General features: G+C 37.2%; 1 protein-coding gene across 4 annotated transcripts in view; it reads right to left on the bottom strand.

The window, feature by feature from the left end:
• Positions 1–4,889: 4,889 nt before the first annotated feature.
• Positions 4,890–17,200, bottom strand: part of PGM2 (phosphoglucomutase 2) — a 30,225-nt gene continuing 17,914 nt past the window's right edge. For 3 of the 4 annotated variants that reach the window (XM_063107816.1, XM_063107817.1, XM_063107818.1), the window contains 4 exons: positions 16,478–16,607; positions 15,697–15,886; positions 10,472–10,605; positions 4,890–5,317 (listed from right to left, as the gene is read on the bottom strand). In XM_063107816.1, coding sequence (XP_062963886.1) covers positions 5,215–5,317; positions 10,472–10,605; positions 15,697–15,886; positions 16,478–16,607 — 557 coding nt within the window. In that variant the 3' untranslated portion in view covers positions 4,890–5,214. Of the gene's footprint in view, positions 5,318–10,471; positions 10,606–15,281; positions 15,478–15,696; positions 15,887–16,477; positions 16,608–17,200 lie in introns of those variants that run through there. The other variant, XR_010024437.1, reaches the window with a different exon arrangement.

Raw genomic sequence — 17,200 nt, 5'->3', positions numbered from 1 at the left:
CATTCCATTTCTTTCTATCTGCCTTTTAACGTAATGCTCTGGCACAGAAGTCACAGTTGTGTGCCTAAAGGTGTTTTTCAGGGCTGTTGCAGTTAGCTTGGCCCAACACAAACTGAACTAAACTGGTTGAGCCCACAGACCTCTCTATTGAGCCTGTGCAAAGGTCCAATGGGTGACCTTTTGACATCAGAGGGCCAAAGACTCCACCTCCAGATCCTGCTAATGCTGCCATTTTCTGAACATGCAAAGGCACGCAGACAGCTGGTGCCTGTATGGATCACCGAAGAACTTCTTCAGACCCTCTAACCAACCATGGTTCTCCATGCCTCGCACCACACCTAACCACTTTCTATAAAGACCCCTTCTTTCCCAAAGTGGACAAGGCAGATTTGAGATATATTTCTCCTCTCTTCTCACTTGGCTGCCTTGTGAATAAACCTTTTACTCTGCTGCGAAGACCAGTGCTTCAGATTTTGGCTTTCTGTTGCATGCAGGCAAACTCCATCGAGTTCGGTAACAATAGTAACAGGAAGAAGTTAAGAAATACTTAATGAGCATCCATGGTGTGCTATTTCTTAGAAATACGAGTTAGAAATAGAATTTGGGGTAGGAGATCCCCTCTTGGTCCAAAAAAATCATCTGATCATGTGAGTGGCAGAGAAGTGGGATGCATCCTGAAGTTTACATCTGGATTCTGTTTTCACCATTTCCCCTCTCCCCCCAGCCCCGACTTGACAGCACCTCTACATTTTTGTTAATGATGTACCCTGCACTTGGAAGATTTCTCTTCTGTCTTCAGAGGCTACTCACCCCTGAAGGTGAAGCAGCGCATTCATCACCTTGTCTATAAGGCTTTCTCTGGGCAGAATGAATTCCTCTTACACTTCTGAACACTGAGTACTTGCAAATAACTCTGTTGTAGAATTTCTAAGTATTGCTGTTGTTAGCCCTCCAATTAGACTGTCAGTTCTATTATAGCAGCACCAGGTCTTGATCAACTTTGTATTTCCAGAAACACTCCCTGATGGGGTACAGGGCACATGCTCAAAAAAATGTTTGTAGAGAGGACACAGATATAATATTTTTTTCCTAGAGTAGAGTTTGAGACTAGAAAACATTATAAAAGAAAAATAAATATGGCTTCTACAACAAAGCAGTTGATAGAATATATTAGATTTTGCAAATTTAAGAGTTCTCATAGGACACAAGCCATATATCATTAAGATATAAAAACATTGTTTTGTTTACTTTAAAAAATGACTGTCAACGGTACTGGGATTTTTCATTGTTCTGAAACTGTTAATAACCACTTAGGTTGACTGTAGTAATAATAATTTGCTTTAAAAATAGAAAATGGCATAAAATACATGTATAAACTATATAAAGAACAGTTTGGACCTAGCTCATGGGTGCTCGACTGGAGTCATTTTGGAAGGTTGTAAGGTCATAAATTATGAAGAAGTAGAAGACACAGATTAAATAATAAACCTGGAAAAGGAAAACTACTATAATAAAGTTTGGTTTTAGATTTTTGATCACATAAGAACAAAGCAAAAAAATCACAATCATGTAAATAGTTTTTGCTCATAGTCCCTGTTTCCTCAAACCAAGAATTACATCAGCCATTAGAAGTGATAACTGTCAGGGCTGGCTAGTTACCTCACTCAGTTAGAGCATCGTGCTGATAACACCAAGGTCAAGGGTTCAAATCCCCTCCCGGGCCAGCTGTCCGGGGGGGGGGGGGGGGGGGGGAAGATAGCCCCAAATTTCAATAGTGCCAAGGTTAAGAAGTGATTACTGATGTTTATGCCTATCTGACTGCAAAAAAAGGAAAAAAGAAAGAAAAAAAATGACATTAAATTGTACTAAAGCAAAAAACTGAACAATAAACTACTTTGCAAGTTTCAAATAACTGTTTGGTTTCTAAGATTTAGAGAGAGATAAAATGAATTTCAACACAACAGACAGTTAAGTTGTTTTTTCCTAGCACATGTATAATGTACAATGATGTACGATTAGAAGTAAAAGTTTTAGGTCAAAAATGCTTTTTAAAAAAAAATAAGGAAACAAAACTTAATTCTTACAGTTCAGAGGCTGGGAAGTCCACATTCAGAGGGTGAGGGACTTCTTCTTAGTGGGAACTCTCTACAGGGTCCCATGGTGACCAGGGTGTCACATGGCGAAAGTGGCCTGAGCAAAAGAGCTAACCTCATTTGCTTTTTTTTTTTAAATCAATATAGAATGTAGTTGATTTTCATGGCCTTTTACCAATTCCTCCCTTTCCCCCTCCCTCTCTCCCCCACCTCCATCAACATCATATCTGTTCACTTATTTTAACAAGTTCAAGGAATTATTGTGATTGTTGTGTCTTTTTTTACCCCATTTATGTTTGTATATTTATTAATTTATCTTTACTAGCTCCCACATATAAGTGAGAGCAAGCAGTATTTCTCTTTCTGTGCCTGGCTTATTTCACTTAACATAATTTTCTCTAAGTTCACCCATGTTGCTGCAAACGGCAGTATTTCATTCTTTTTTTACAGCAGAGTAGTTTTCCATAGAGTAGATATACCACATTTTCCTTATCCACTCATCCAATGATGAGCATTTAGGGTGGTTCCAACTCTCGGCTATCATAAATAGCACTGCAATAAATATGGGAATACACGTATCCCTTCAACATGATGACTTCCATTCCTCTGGGTATATACCCAGTGGTGGGATAGCTGGGTCTTATGGCAGATCTATCTGTAATTGTTTAAGGAAACTCCATACCATTTTCCATTATGGTTGCACCATTCTGCAGTCCCACCAACAGTGTAGGACTGTTCCCTTTTCTCCGCATCCTTGCCAGCATTTATTATTCTCAGTCTGTTGGATGTTAGTCAACCTAACTGGAGTGAGATGGTATCTCAAAGTGGTTTTGATTTGCATTTCCTGAATGCTGAGTGATCTTGAGCATTTTTTCATGTGTCTGTTGGCCATTCGTATATGTTCCTTCAAGAAATGTCTATTCAGCTCCTTTGCCCATTTTTTAATTGGGTTACTTGCTTTTTTGCTGTTAAGCTGTTTGAGTTCCTTGTATATTCTGGGTATTAATCCTTTGTTAGGTACATATTTTGCAAATATATTCTCCCACTCTTTTGGTTATCTTTTCACTCTTGTTTCTTTTGCTGTGAAAAAGCTTTTTAGTTTGATATAATACCATTTGTTTATTTTTCCTTTGGTAGCCTGTACTTTACAGGCCAATATTTTTGAAAAATATAGATGCAAAAATCTTCAATAAAATATTGGCTAATAGACTACAGCAACACATACATAAAATTATATACCATGATCAAGTGGGATTCATCCCAGGGATGCAAGGATGGTTCAACATATGCAAGTCAATAAGTGTGATACATCACATCAACAAAATCAAAGACATAAACCATATGATCATCTCTATTGGTGCTGAAAAAGCATTCAACAAAATTCATCATCCGTTCATGATAGAGACTCTCAATAAATTAGGTATAGAAGGAAAGTATCTCAACACAATTAAAGCCATATATGACAAACCCACTGCCAATATTATCCTGAATGGGGAAAAGTTGAAAGCTTTTCCCTTAAGAACAGGAACTAGACAAGGATGCCCACTCTCTCCACTCCTATTCAACACAGTGTTGGAAGTACTAGCCAGAGCAATCAGGGAAGAGAAGAAAATAAAGGGCATCTAGACTGGAAAAGATGAAGTCAAAATGTCCCTGTTTGCAGATGATATGATCCTATATATAGAATAGCCTAAAGACTCTACAAAAAAACTCTTAGAGTTGATAAATGATTTCAGCAAAGTTGCAGGATACAAAATCAACATGCAGTAATCAGCATTTTAATACTCCAACAATGAACTAACAGAAAAAGAAATCAAGATAGCTAGCCCATTTACAATAGTCACCAAAAAAATAAAATACCTAGTAATAAAGTTAGCCAAGGATATGAAAAATCTCTACAACAAAAACTACAAATCAACATTGAGAGAAATTAAAGAGGACACAAGAGGATGAAAAGATATCCCATGCCCTTAGACTGGAAGAATTAACATTATGAAAATGTCCATACTACCCAAAGTGATCTACAGAGTCAACACAATCTCTATCAAAATATCAATGACATTCTTCACAGAAATAGAAAAAACAATTCTAACATTCATGTGGAATAACAAAAGACCACGAAGAGCCAAAGCAATCCTGAGCAAATAATAAAAAAAAAAAACCCAGAGGCATAACACTACCTTACTTTATACTACAAAGCTATAGTAACCGAAACAGCATGGTACTGGCATAAAAACAGACACATGAACCAATGAAACAGAATAGCAAACCCAGAAATCAACCCGTACACCTACAGCCATCTGATGTTTGACAAAGGCACCAAGAACACACACTAGGGAAGAGACTTTACAATAAATGGTGCTGGTAAAATTGGACATCCATATGAAGAAGAATGAAACTAGACCTGTACCTCTTGCCATATATCAAAATCAACTCAAAATGGATTAAATAATTAAATATATACTCTGAAACAATAAAACTCCTAAAAGAAAACATAGGGGAAACACTTCAGGAAGTAGGATTGGGCATAGACTTTACAAATACAACCCCCAAAACACTTATCTTTTTAAAAGCATTTTTACACTTTACAGGTTCCTGTGAACTGTATTTTCCCCAAACATGAACACAATATTTGATCTGTTCATTTATTTTACTTTATAAGGAATTGATAGAAAAATAAATGTACATATAACTAAAAAGTGGCTATCTTACATATGATAGCCCAGAATCTAGTAACTGCATAGGTTTTCTGGCTATTTCAACTATACATAAAAAGAATTACAAAGAAGACATACATTTATGATTTATGATATATTTATTTAAGGCATGTTAAGTACAGTCTATTTTTTAAAGTTAGTTATTTTTTTCAAATCTTCATTTTTTAAAAATTCAGATAATGCCAAGGCTCAACTTTTTAATAAGAATGTTGGTTTATTAGGTTTGGCCATCTCTTCTTTATTCACCTTAAAGAGCAAACATAAAACAATGATAAATGTATATCTATTTAAAAAATATAAATACTTATAGTGATAATTTGAATCATTTGGCCCTCAAAAAAGTTGTTTAACAAATCAAGTTCAGCTTAATTATAGGTACATGTAATTATGCCCAAGGCAGTATTTTACTCTGCTTTTTGCTGTAGGTTATACTTTTGTGGCTGGAAAAAGTGTTCTTCAATAGCACTGACTAGTTCATTCAGTTCCTTTTTCAGCTGCTCAGGATCACTGGAAAATAAGGTAAAAAAATCCAGATAAGGAATTATTCCAAAGCACATTTTAAATGCTCCCCAAATTAACAAAGTAACATTGAAATTTAACCTTAAGAGGAGGACTAAACCAGAAAAAATAGAATTCCAGTGACTTAAACATGGGAACACATCTGTTGACAAAAAACCCCATGAGACAATATGCATGCTTTTCCCCAAAGGTTTTTCCAAGGTCTCTTCTATAAACAAAATTATCCCTTGCTCTTCTCATAAGAATTTTTAAGAAATGCAATTTTTGGCTTAGAGTTCCTAAAAGATCTACAACGTTTGTACCTAACAGTGTAGAGAAAACTTTCATGGTGCTAGTTGACATCAAATCCTGCTGAACTGTACAAATAACATCTCTGTTAAGTCCTCAGTCACCCTGGATAATGAATGTTCCTGATGATGTCTGCCCTCAAGCTACTGGAAGCTAAGCTGCAGCCTTGTCTATGAGGCCACCTTAGAATTGACAAAGAAGGGGAGCCTCCTGGTGGGTCTGCATAGTCAAACACCAGAAAATCAGACCCCCACGTTTTACGAGGATACTTCAGAGAGCTCATGGAAAAATTCGTATTATCTTTTAATTCTATTTTCCCACGAACTTTTTGAAGTACCCTTGGATCTTTGTTAGTCTGCCTCCAGGACAAGAGTCACAACTAAAGTATAAACAAGAATCTAGGGAGATAGATCCCTCTAAGAAAATCAAGTTCTCAAGGATATGGAAAACACTCATTTATACGCAAATAACTGGAAGGTAAAAAATAGATAAAACTGACTTGCAGTTAAACACATTTCCAGCAGCTAGTGTGATTTACTGTAAGTACTTAAAACCAAAAAGCTGAATTCAAAACACTAAATCCTTTATACTTTCCATTACTTCGTACTCAATCATATTTAATACATGCAGTTTATTTTAATGGAAATGGCAATCCCTGTAATTAGTTAAGAACATTTTTACATTGCGATAGCTAAACAGTACAACTAAAGCAATCCATTCTATTACAGACATTAATTCTGGTTCTACTACTTACTAGCTATGTGCCCTTGGGCAAGTGGCTTAGCATCTCTAAGGCTCAGATTCCTCATTTGTAAAATTGGGATAAAGACTACCTTCTCAAGAGAGTTGTACAGATTGAGATAAATTATATAAAGCAATTAGCACAGAGCCTGGCCTAAAGACCTCAATAAATATAGCTATCATTATAATTATTTTTATTCCTATTGGCAACATATAAATTAGTTACTCTTCATAAATACATATGAATTATACCAGTCTTGTTTTCCTTGTCCATAAATGTGCTTTGAAGAAAATAACAGTTCTCAGGAAGACACGCAAGCTAAAGATTATTTTTAAAAAACACTTCAAACTCCATGAATTTACTAATTACTAACTTGTTTGTTATTCAAATTTGGTTTTTAACCATGACATGTATTTATATTATGATTCATTAATATATTGATAAAATGTTTCTGACACTGCATTCCTTATGTGTGAAAAAAAAAATCAGTGCTACTTTATATGATTTAGTGGTGCGATACTTCCTAAAACCAAAGTTTTGACTTAGTATTCTCCATCCTGATTTTTTGGGGGGGCAGGCAGCTGGCCGGTAGGGGATCCAAGCCCTTGACTTTGGTGTTATAACACCACACTCTAACCAACTGAGCTAACCCTGGCCAGCCCTCTCCATTTAAATTGCTAAATGTTCCATTTCTTATATAAAAGTTTGAGAATATTTCATAACATTTTATAATACAACAGGATCCATCCAACAATCATTTAAACCAGGATTAGGAATCCCTGTTTCTGAAGAGTCTAAATCTAGGTGGATCTCTTTATAGACATGTATAGCAAAGTATCATGTATCATTAGGCTCTTATTTTTCTCTAATCATCATGAAAAACCATTTAAGCTAAATAACAACTAAATGCAATGCACAGTTCTCAATTTGACTGTGGGTTGAGAGAAAAACAGCTATTTTGGGCAATTTGAATTTATGTGTCAATTTGGCTAGCCCATAGTCCTCAGCCATTCAAACACTAATCCTGGAGTTGCTGTGTAGATGTGATTAACATCTATAATCAACTGACTTTAAATAAAAGAGATTATCCTAGACAATCTGGATGTGCTGGATTCTAGCTGAAAGGCAGTAAGAGCACACTGAGGTCTTCCTGAAGAATTTGCCCTTTGGACAGCAACTTCAACCCATGCCCAACCCTTCCTGATACAATTATTATCTAATAGCCTTACGATATCAGGAGAATGCCCTTGTTTGTGGGAGATGCACATTAAAATAATAAGAGCGAAGTATCATGAGATCTGTGACTTACTTTCAAATGGTCTGGAAAAGAACTCAAATACATGACATATACTGCAAGAGATGGCAATACTACAAAATGCTAGCAATTGCTGAGTCTGGGTCAGGGTCAGCAAACTATGGCTCATGGCCTGTTTTTCTAAATAAAGTTTGACTGGAACACAGCCACGCACATGCCTTTATGTACATGGCTGCTTTCGCACTACAACCACAGAGCTGAGTAGTGGAGACAAAAACCATATGGCCTGCAAACCCTAAGATGTTTACTATCTGGCTCTTAACAGAAAAAGTTCGCCAACCCCCGATCTAAGTGAAGGATATATAGGTAAATCACTGCATTATATCAACATTTCTGTAGGTTTGAAATTTTTCAAAATAAAAAGTTGGAGAAAACTAAAGACATCTCCCTCCAACAAAAATATTTCTTAAAAGCAGGACTTATACTTAAAAAGGATCTTCTATTCTAAAGGATTAGTAGGTTGTAGAATTCTATGAATAAATGCAATCCATGATATAAAATATATTAATAATATTTAAGCTTGTCAGAAAAGAAGGCAACCTTAGTCATGGCTTTATTGCTGTTGTGTGTTAGGCCTGCTGGTGCCTTGCTTAATAAAGCCTGACGGCATACCCATGGACCAACCTAGTGCCTGATGTCTCATTTAATAAATAGGAGCAACACTGCAATGCATATAACAAAAGGACAATTTTTCAAAGCTTTTTCATCAATTTACAGAACAATATTTAAATTTAAGTCTACTCAATAAGCCATGTGAAGATTTTAAATACCATAAAGCCTTACACATTATATAGAGTTATAACTATAAAGGAAAGTTTTCTGAAATGTTAGATACATTTTTACAGGATGATGAAAAGGAAAGGACAAAGATATCGTGAAGACAAATGCTTAAATTGGACTGACGTCCATTTGGTTTTAAAAGAATGAAGCATAGAAATATGAAAATATTAAGTGATAATGAGAATTACAAAGAAATGTGTATAGAAAATCATACTCAATTTAGTAGCAAACAGCTTCTTAATAAACATAAATGGAAACACCGAAACTTGTACAATATTACAATAAAATGTTGGTAATACAAAATTCTTAGAAAATGGGCTGTTTTAGATGTTCGCTTAATAGCTAAGTTTTTGCCCTTCAAGCACAAATAGGTTTTGAGTGGAATACATAGCAAAACATATTACACAGTCCCATGACTTCTTAAATATATTTTCATTGAACATCTCGATGTTTGAGAACCACAATCATGACTTTAACTGTTGGACTGGAGAAGAAAAAATTTAGGGTGCACTTGGGTGTGGAATGCTATTTCCCTTAAACTCTTGGAGTGGTGAACATTCTAAGCTCTTGTGTCCATGTTTTATAGTTTTGTTCTGTCTTAATATTTCCTTCTTGGCTATCAGCAGTCACGCCTCCTTGCCTAAGCGAAGTCTCACTGTACCGATTCTTTCCCTACTCCTTTAGTTTGCTACATTTAATCTGCTACTGCCTTGGCAATTTAAGATACTCAGAAATTTTCCTCTGCTTTTATTGCACATAATGCAAATTTGGTTCACAAGGCTGAAAAAACCACTCTGGCAGCAAAGCTTTGGTTTGTACATGTTGTGACAATTACTTAGACTGGTGCCATTAGCCACATGTGGCTACTGAGCACTTGAAATTGTGGCTAGTGCAATTGAGAAACTCAATTTTTTAATCATATTTAAGTTTAGTTCATAGAAATTCAAATTTAAAATCTAATACTTGATTTAGTCATTGGAAAACAAGTATGTTTGGAACAACATACTTGAACATCAAAATTTACTTTTTCTACTATAAATTTTATGGAATCTGAATACAGATCAAATATTTCTGATAAAAATTTAGCATTCTAATTGAAATATGCTGTAAGTGTATATTGTGAACAGATTTTGAAGACTTATAGTTTTTCTTCTTTGAAAAAAAGAATGTAAACTATCTCAATACTTTTCTACATGGATTACACATTAGCATGATAACATTTTGGATATACTAAGTTAAATAAAATAGTACTGAAATTAATTTCACCTGCTTCTTTTCACGCTTTTAAAATGTGGCTAGTAGAAAATTTAAAATTGCATGTGTAGCTTCTATTTTATTTTTATTAAAAAGCACTGACTTAATTCATCTTCCAAAAAAATTTTCCTGATTCTCACTTGTACTCTGAACAGGGAAGTGCTGGCTGAGTGTTGGGTAGGTATGCAATATCACGTTCCCACGTGCTAAGGACAGGCACTGAGGCTGTTAAAGTTCAAAATGTTATGGTTGCTGAAGAGCGACCAACTCAGTCTTCACCGAGGTCACAGAAACATGACCCTCAAGCTACCTGACCATCAGCTCTTTGGCAGCAAGGACTCATTCTGATGTGGCTCTTTCTCCCCTCTGGGACTCAGCACTGACCTGGGTAGGTACTCAAAGATATTTGTTGAATCCATGTAGAAATGGACTTTAATTTATTTTATCAGACATGTGGGAAGACTCCAGAGAAAAGAGAAAAACTCACTGGTGCTAGCCGCCGATGGAAAGTTACTCAGAAAAAGGAAAATGTATTACTATTACTGACATTAGGAATGAAATATTCCCATACAAAGCAAGTTAGGAGGGAAATAAGTAAACACTCTCATCCCTGGATGCTCAAGCAATATTGCTGCAGGTTCTAAAATGGCATTTCTAATTAAACTACATACTGGAAAGATGAAACATTTTACTTAGTATTTGAATAGAACCAGTTAGGAAGTTTGGGGAATAAAAATCACACCAGCTGCCATCCATGACATACCTGTTTCCAGGGGGGGCACACAGTTCTGCATAGTACTTGATTTTGGGCTCGGTCCCACTGGTCCGCATGGTGGCCACACCTCCATTAGCAAAGGTAAAGGTGATCATTTGGCTGCTTTTACTAGTAGGAAGAACCTATGAATTAATTCACACGTTATAAATTTAAATAATAAAATACTGTTCCGGCCTAATCAATATTTTCCGCTGTAGAAGCAAGAAAATAAATGTAAACAAATTTATTCATAAGAAAAGAACATTTTTGAGGAATCAGATGCACTCCATGTGAATGAAACCTTAAATGATGATAACAATTTTTGAAAATTAAGTAACTTCTTATAGTAGCTTTTTACCTTCATAGTTCTATTTAAAGTTACTAAAGTTTTATTAAAAGTAAAACACATCATTTCACAAGGAACTGGTTTAAATAGATTAATAATGTACTACCAAAAAAAAAAAAAAAAAAAAGGAAACTAGACCATATCACTGTTGCAAAGTACAACTTTGCAAAGAAAGTCTATAAGGATTTTTTTTCTTTTTTTTAAAGATAAAGCTTCTGGCAGATGTGTTTGTAGTTGATAGCTCTCAAAACTCCACTAAAATTACATAAATATTTTAAAAAGCATAAGCACAAGGGCAGAGGAAAAGAGGAGATAGCAGCTGACGGGGCTGCCAACCAATCGTGGAAGTCAGAAAGCAGATGGAGCAGAACTGGTGTGGTGGGACATGAGAGATGAAAGCTGCGTGCCTGCAAAAGGAGACAGGGACAAGAACCGAGTCAGCGTGCTCTGTGGAATCCTGGCCAGGCTTGAGAACTGGAGGCTCCTGTTACACAAAGGGCAGACGTGAGGCAGGGGTGGACAACAGGGGCAGCGTTTGAAAGAAGCTATTAGACCCTCTGGGACCCTCACCCGCCAGTCCACATAGTCAGGGAACCACCTCTTCTCTCTCCTGGAGGAGGTGGTTTAATTCTCTAGGAATTGAATCAGAAAGGCCCAGGAGTTGGGGTCCCAGGTTCTATGGAGGGCAGGGTATGGTGAAAACAGAGGGATCAAGTGAAAGCGCCCAGGCTGAGACACCCCCAGCCATGCTTCAAGGGTCTTAGCATCTCAACTTATAGCTCTCAGGCAAATGATTAGGAGAAGGCAAACAGCCCCAGATGGAGATCCCCCAATAAATAGCTGACTTGTTTCCCAATATCCCTAGAGTGAAGTACAGTCATGCACTGCATAAGGACATTTTGGTCAATGATGGACCACATATTTGATGGTGGTCCTGTGAGATTATAATGAAGCTGGAAAATTCTTACTGCCTAGTGACACTGCCATCATAATGTCATAGCACAATGCATTACTCATGTATTTGCAGTAATGCTGGTGTAACAAACCTACCGTACTGCCAGTAGTATAACAATGAAGAGACAAGAGAAAAGAAAACTGCAGGAGAAGATAAAGAAGATTTCCCAAGAAAATTCACAGTGAAATGTTTAGCAGAAGCTTTTGCCAACCTCAACAAGCTCCTTAAAATATGGATCCCAACACCAATAGGTTTTCATTAATAGGGAGGAATGTTCACGGTGCATAATCTGCTTATAGGCAAATCTATGATGAAAACAACAAACCAAGCAAACCACCATGGACATATTTCTGAAAAGAGTGATGCTTCCTCAAGAAGAGCCTCACAGGCCGGCCCGTGGCTCACTCGGTAGAGTGCGGTGCTGATAACACCAAGGCCACGGGCTCGGATCCTATATAGGGATGGCCGGTTTGCTCACTGGCTGAGCGTGGTGCTGACAACACCAAGCCAAGGGTTGAGATCCCCTTACCGGTCATCTTTTAAAAAAAAAAAAAAAAAAAAAAGAAGAGCCTCAGGCAGGTCCTGCAGTAGGTGTTCCAGAAGGAATCACTATCATAGGAGATGACAGCTCCATGCGTGTTACTGCCCCTGAAGACCTTCCAGTGGGACAAGTCATGGAGGTGAAAGACAGTGACATTGATGACCCTGACCCTGAGTAAGCTAGGCTAATATGTGTGTTTGTGTCTTCATTTTTAACAAAAAAGTTTAAAAAGTAAAAATATTTTTTAAAAAGTTAATAATAGTAAAAAGCTTATAGAATAAGGACACAAAGAGAGAAAACATTTTTGTGCAGCTCTACAATGTGTTTGTGTTTAAAAGGGTCAAACAGTTAATTTTTTTTTTAAAGTCTGTAAAGTAAAAAAGTTACAGGAAGCTAAGGTTAATTTATTATTGAAGAAAAAAATATTTTTCTCTTATAAATTTAGTGTAGCCTAAGTGGACAGTGTTTATAGTCTAGAGTATACATAATGTCCTAGGCCCCTTCACATTCACTCATCACTCACTCACTGACTCACCCAGAGCAACTTCCAGTCCTACAAGCTCCACTCATGGTAAGTGCCCTATACTGGTGTACCATTTTTTTTCTTTTATACCATATTTTTACTGTACCTTTTCTATGTTTAGATATACAAATATGTAAGTACCATTGTGTTACAACTGCCTACAGTATTCAGTACAGTAACATGCTGTACAGGTTTATAGCCTAGAAGCAACAGGCTATACCACATAGCCTAGGTGCATAGTAGGCTATACCATCTAGCTTAGTGTACATATACTCTATGAAGTTTACACAATGACAAAATCCCCTAACAGTGCATTTCTCAGAATGTAACCCCATTGTTAAGTGACAAATGACTGTACATCATCTGACTTGCACATGTACATAGAGCTTCCAATCAGTTTTTAAGTGCCCAAAGGAAATTCAGGATCACCAGGGGCTGCCCAGTTAGCTCAGTAGGTTAGAGCACAGCCTTATAACCCCAAGGTCATGGGTTCAGATCCCCATAGCAGCTGGCTACCGAAAAAAAAAAATTTTTTTTTTAATTTTAAAAAAAGGATCACCAGACTTCTGGGGAAAGATATCAGATAAAAAACAAAGTCCAAAACAAGTAGAAAAAAAAAAAAAAAAGAACTTGGAGGAAATAAAAACAATGTAGGGGGAAAAAGAAGATGTACATTTTTAAATGGCTATAATTAATATCCTTAGACATAAGATTGTTGTATACGTAAAAAAAAAAAAAAAAAAAAAGGATACTATTTTTAATAAATTAATGAGTAAAAGCTGAAAAAACAGTCAACAAAAGCACTAAAAGTTAAAGTTGAGGAAATCTCCCAAAAAGTAGAACAAGAAGATAGAGATGAACAGGGAGGAAAGAATCAAGAGAAACAGAGCAGCCGCCCCGAGAGCCGGCACCTAACTAAGAGCTCTCAGAGCAAGAGAACAGAAAACACAGGGGAGGAGGTTATGTAAAAAACAACCAGCCAGCCCCCTTCCTTGACACACAGTCAAGAAAACTTCTCACAACTAAAGAATGACTTCACAGACCAAGTATTGAGAAAAATGAACTTTAAAAGACACATACTGAAGCACATCAGTGTGAAATTTTAGAACCTGAAGTTTACAGGAGAGTTCCTAAATTCTTCCCAGAGAGAAAAAACAAATGGCCTGGAAAGGACGGAATACATAGGGCATCAGTATCCCTCCCTGTACACAGCATACAGGAGGCCTCAGCTACCTGGGTGAATGAACGGTTGGATGGATGTTCAACAGCAACACTGGAAGCCACACAGTGACGGAGCAGAGCTTTCAGAGCTGGGAGTCAACAGAGCGTGAGCAGAGAATGGGACAGGCTCAGACTTCAGGGCCTCTGAAAAGCTACCTCCATTTACTTTTTCTGAGAAAGCTACTAGAGGATGTGATCCAGGAAAACAAACATAGAAAGAGGAAGCTGTGAGGTCTAGAAGGAAGAGACTCAACCCTGGAGAGTGGCAAAGGGTATTCCCAGGATGACAGCTATGTCCCCAACCCAGAGAGTGGCTGGCCCCACCTGGACTGAGGGACCCAGAGGGAGGCCACTGGAAACAACATGGAACCTACAGAACAGCTGAAGCAGTGGACCACAGGGAAAACCCTGCTGACAGGTCTGTAAAGGATCAGGGAAGAACTAGTGACCATTACATAGACATCCAGGCAAATGAAAGAATAAAGCGACTATTAATTACAGGAAATATAATTCTTTATACAAATGAGAGAAACCTACTCAAAATACACTACTCAGCCAAGCAGGCAATAGTAGTTACTACTCACAATAATAAAAGAATCCAATTTAACCAAAAGTTGAGGTATCAATGTACTGAGGCCAGAAGAGAAGGGGAAATTTTGAATGTAAGAAGTATAAGGACTAAATCTTTATCTCCAAAATAGAAAATTAATAAAGTATAAGACTGATGAGTCAAAACATCATCAGAGGAGCGTATTATTTAGGAGCCTGGTGGTAAACACCAGGAGAAACACCTGGGAGGAAGGGGTTGTCTTGTTGGCATGGCAATGAGGTGGTAGGGGGTGGGACCACCATGTTTCATCATAACCCTTTTAATGCTAATGATCTCTCAAAAATATATTGTGTGCAGATTAAAGTTTAAAATATAAAAAGCTAAGTATCAAAGAACATGTCTAATACCTCATAAGGATATGCTTCCTCTCCCTCCCCTAACCCCCTGCCACAGGTAGCAATACTCTCCTTCCACCTTTGGGTCACCTTTGGACGCCTGTGGGGGATCCACATGGTGTGAAGCATACCAACTCACGCTTTACAGCTTACAGCTCCCATACATTCAGAGAAGAGGTGAAACCAACTGGAAAGTAAACAGTGGTTCTCAAAGTGTGCACCACTCGCATCAGCACCACCTGGGAACTTGTCAGAGATGAAAATTCTTGGCCCTCAGCCCAGACCTACCCAATCAGAAACTCCAGGGTGAGCTGCAGCATTGTTTTAACGTGCCCTCTGGGTGACTCTGACTCTCCTTTAAGTGTAAGAAGCACTTATTGGCAGGACCAGCTGGGTTCAGAATCAGAAGACCTGGATTCTTCCCAGACCATCACCAACCAGCTGTGTGACCGCAGACAGGTTCTGCACTTCTGAGTATGGATTTCTGAATATGTTAAATGACAGTGTTGGCTCAGTGAGATCCCTTTTAGTTCTAGCCCATCATTTTTAACTTTCTGTATATTTTTGTAGCTCCTTTATAATGATACACTTATGCCTAAAATCAGCCTTAATTAATGATATAATTAAATAAGATAATCTATTCAAATTATTTAAAAAGGTAAATAGAAAAAGAGTTTAGTGGATACAAGTAAACATTACTTACAGCTTTTCTGTCAGATTGGCTATCATCGTAGCCAGTTGTCAGGTCCCTAACGGCAGAAATTTTAAATTTGCCACAGGTTTTTGGATAATTATTCTTTCCATCGTAATTTCTGAGGTTTTCAAATAATTTTGTAATGGTGCCTTGATCGTAGCAGATAAAATAAGAAGCTTTGGTAATATGGTAGCCATACCTATTGAAACAAATACAAATTCATACAAAACTAGCAAATTATTCTGCAGAGTGTACATAGGACATGTATGAACCAACATATTCTAAAATAAACAAAATAATCATAGCTAACTTCAAAGGAATAATTTAATGTTAAAAAAGAGATCCAACTATCTACCCCAGGGATTGCCAAATGACTGCCTCGCCTTCTACCTATACTTGTAAATTACAGTTTTTTATTGGAATAAGCCACATCACACCCATTACTTTGTGTATTATGTCTGGCTGCTTTTGCACTACACAGGTAGAGTTAAGTACTTGTTACAAAGACTGAATAGATGTATTATGAACCAATTTAATCTTTTTGACATTGGACACTTAAAAGCATATTCTTCCATTAGCCATTTCTAAGAATTCATGCATGGTGAATGGTAATTACTAATAAATGGTTAAGTATCAAAAGGAAAAGGTCATCTTTTATTTAGTTTTCATCAGGAACAGAATTCATCACTACAGAAAGAACATTAGAGAGAATATTAGTATCTCATGCACAAGAACATAATAAAACATTTAAAAATATTGCTCCAATCAAACAGAGTCAACAGGAACTTACTCCACATAGATGGCCTTTAGCTGCTGAGACAAAGACAAATTCTTGGTTGCTAGAAAGCTAGCCAACTCTGCGCTTATGACAGCGGCACTAACTCCATCTTTGTCCAGAACAAAAGGGCAGCACATATATCCTGAGGAAACACATGTCATGCATACACCTTTTAGGAGTGGGGTCCTCCATAACACTGTGTCAAGCTACACCCGTGTATGCACCCTGGCTATCGTATATCAGAGGCCATACAGTGTTCAGTGTGTGCATGTTTCTCATTTACCACCATGTTTAAGAATCTAGCCCAGTGTCTAGCACATAGCAGGCCTTCAGGGAGATTTTCCCTCCTGGCCAAATGATGCTCATTCACTAGACCTGTTGAAAGTGTCTCCAGCTCACATAAAATTGTTTCCAACTGTTCTAGTCAATATGCATCTCTTTCTTCTCTGGATCCCAATAGTTCTTGTTAGTTACATGATCCAATTTGACACCTGGCCTACCTTCTTTTGTGTGGTTACTTAACTAGATCTATAGAAACTGCTGTAGGTTAATGTCAGTGTCATCCATTTCTTTCAGAGTCACTGAGTAATAGATTTGCAATTAATATCTGATAAACAAGGCTGGCTGGTTAGCTCAGTTGGTTAGAGCATGGTATTATAACACCAAGGTCAAGGGTTCAGATCCCCATACTGGCCAGCTGCCAAAAAAAAAAAAAGAAACTGTCAATTAATATCT

The sequence above is a fragment of the Cynocephalus volans genome, chromosome 9, assembly GCF_027409185.1.
Source record: "Cynocephalus volans isolate mCynVol1 chromosome 9, mCynVol1.pri, whole genome shotgun sequence".
NCBI lineage: Eukaryota > Metazoa > Chordata > Mammalia > Dermoptera > Cynocephalidae > Cynocephalus > Cynocephalus volans.
The sequence above is the reverse complement of the archived record's forward strand: the minus strand, read 5'-3'. Positions and strand labels throughout refer to the sequence as shown.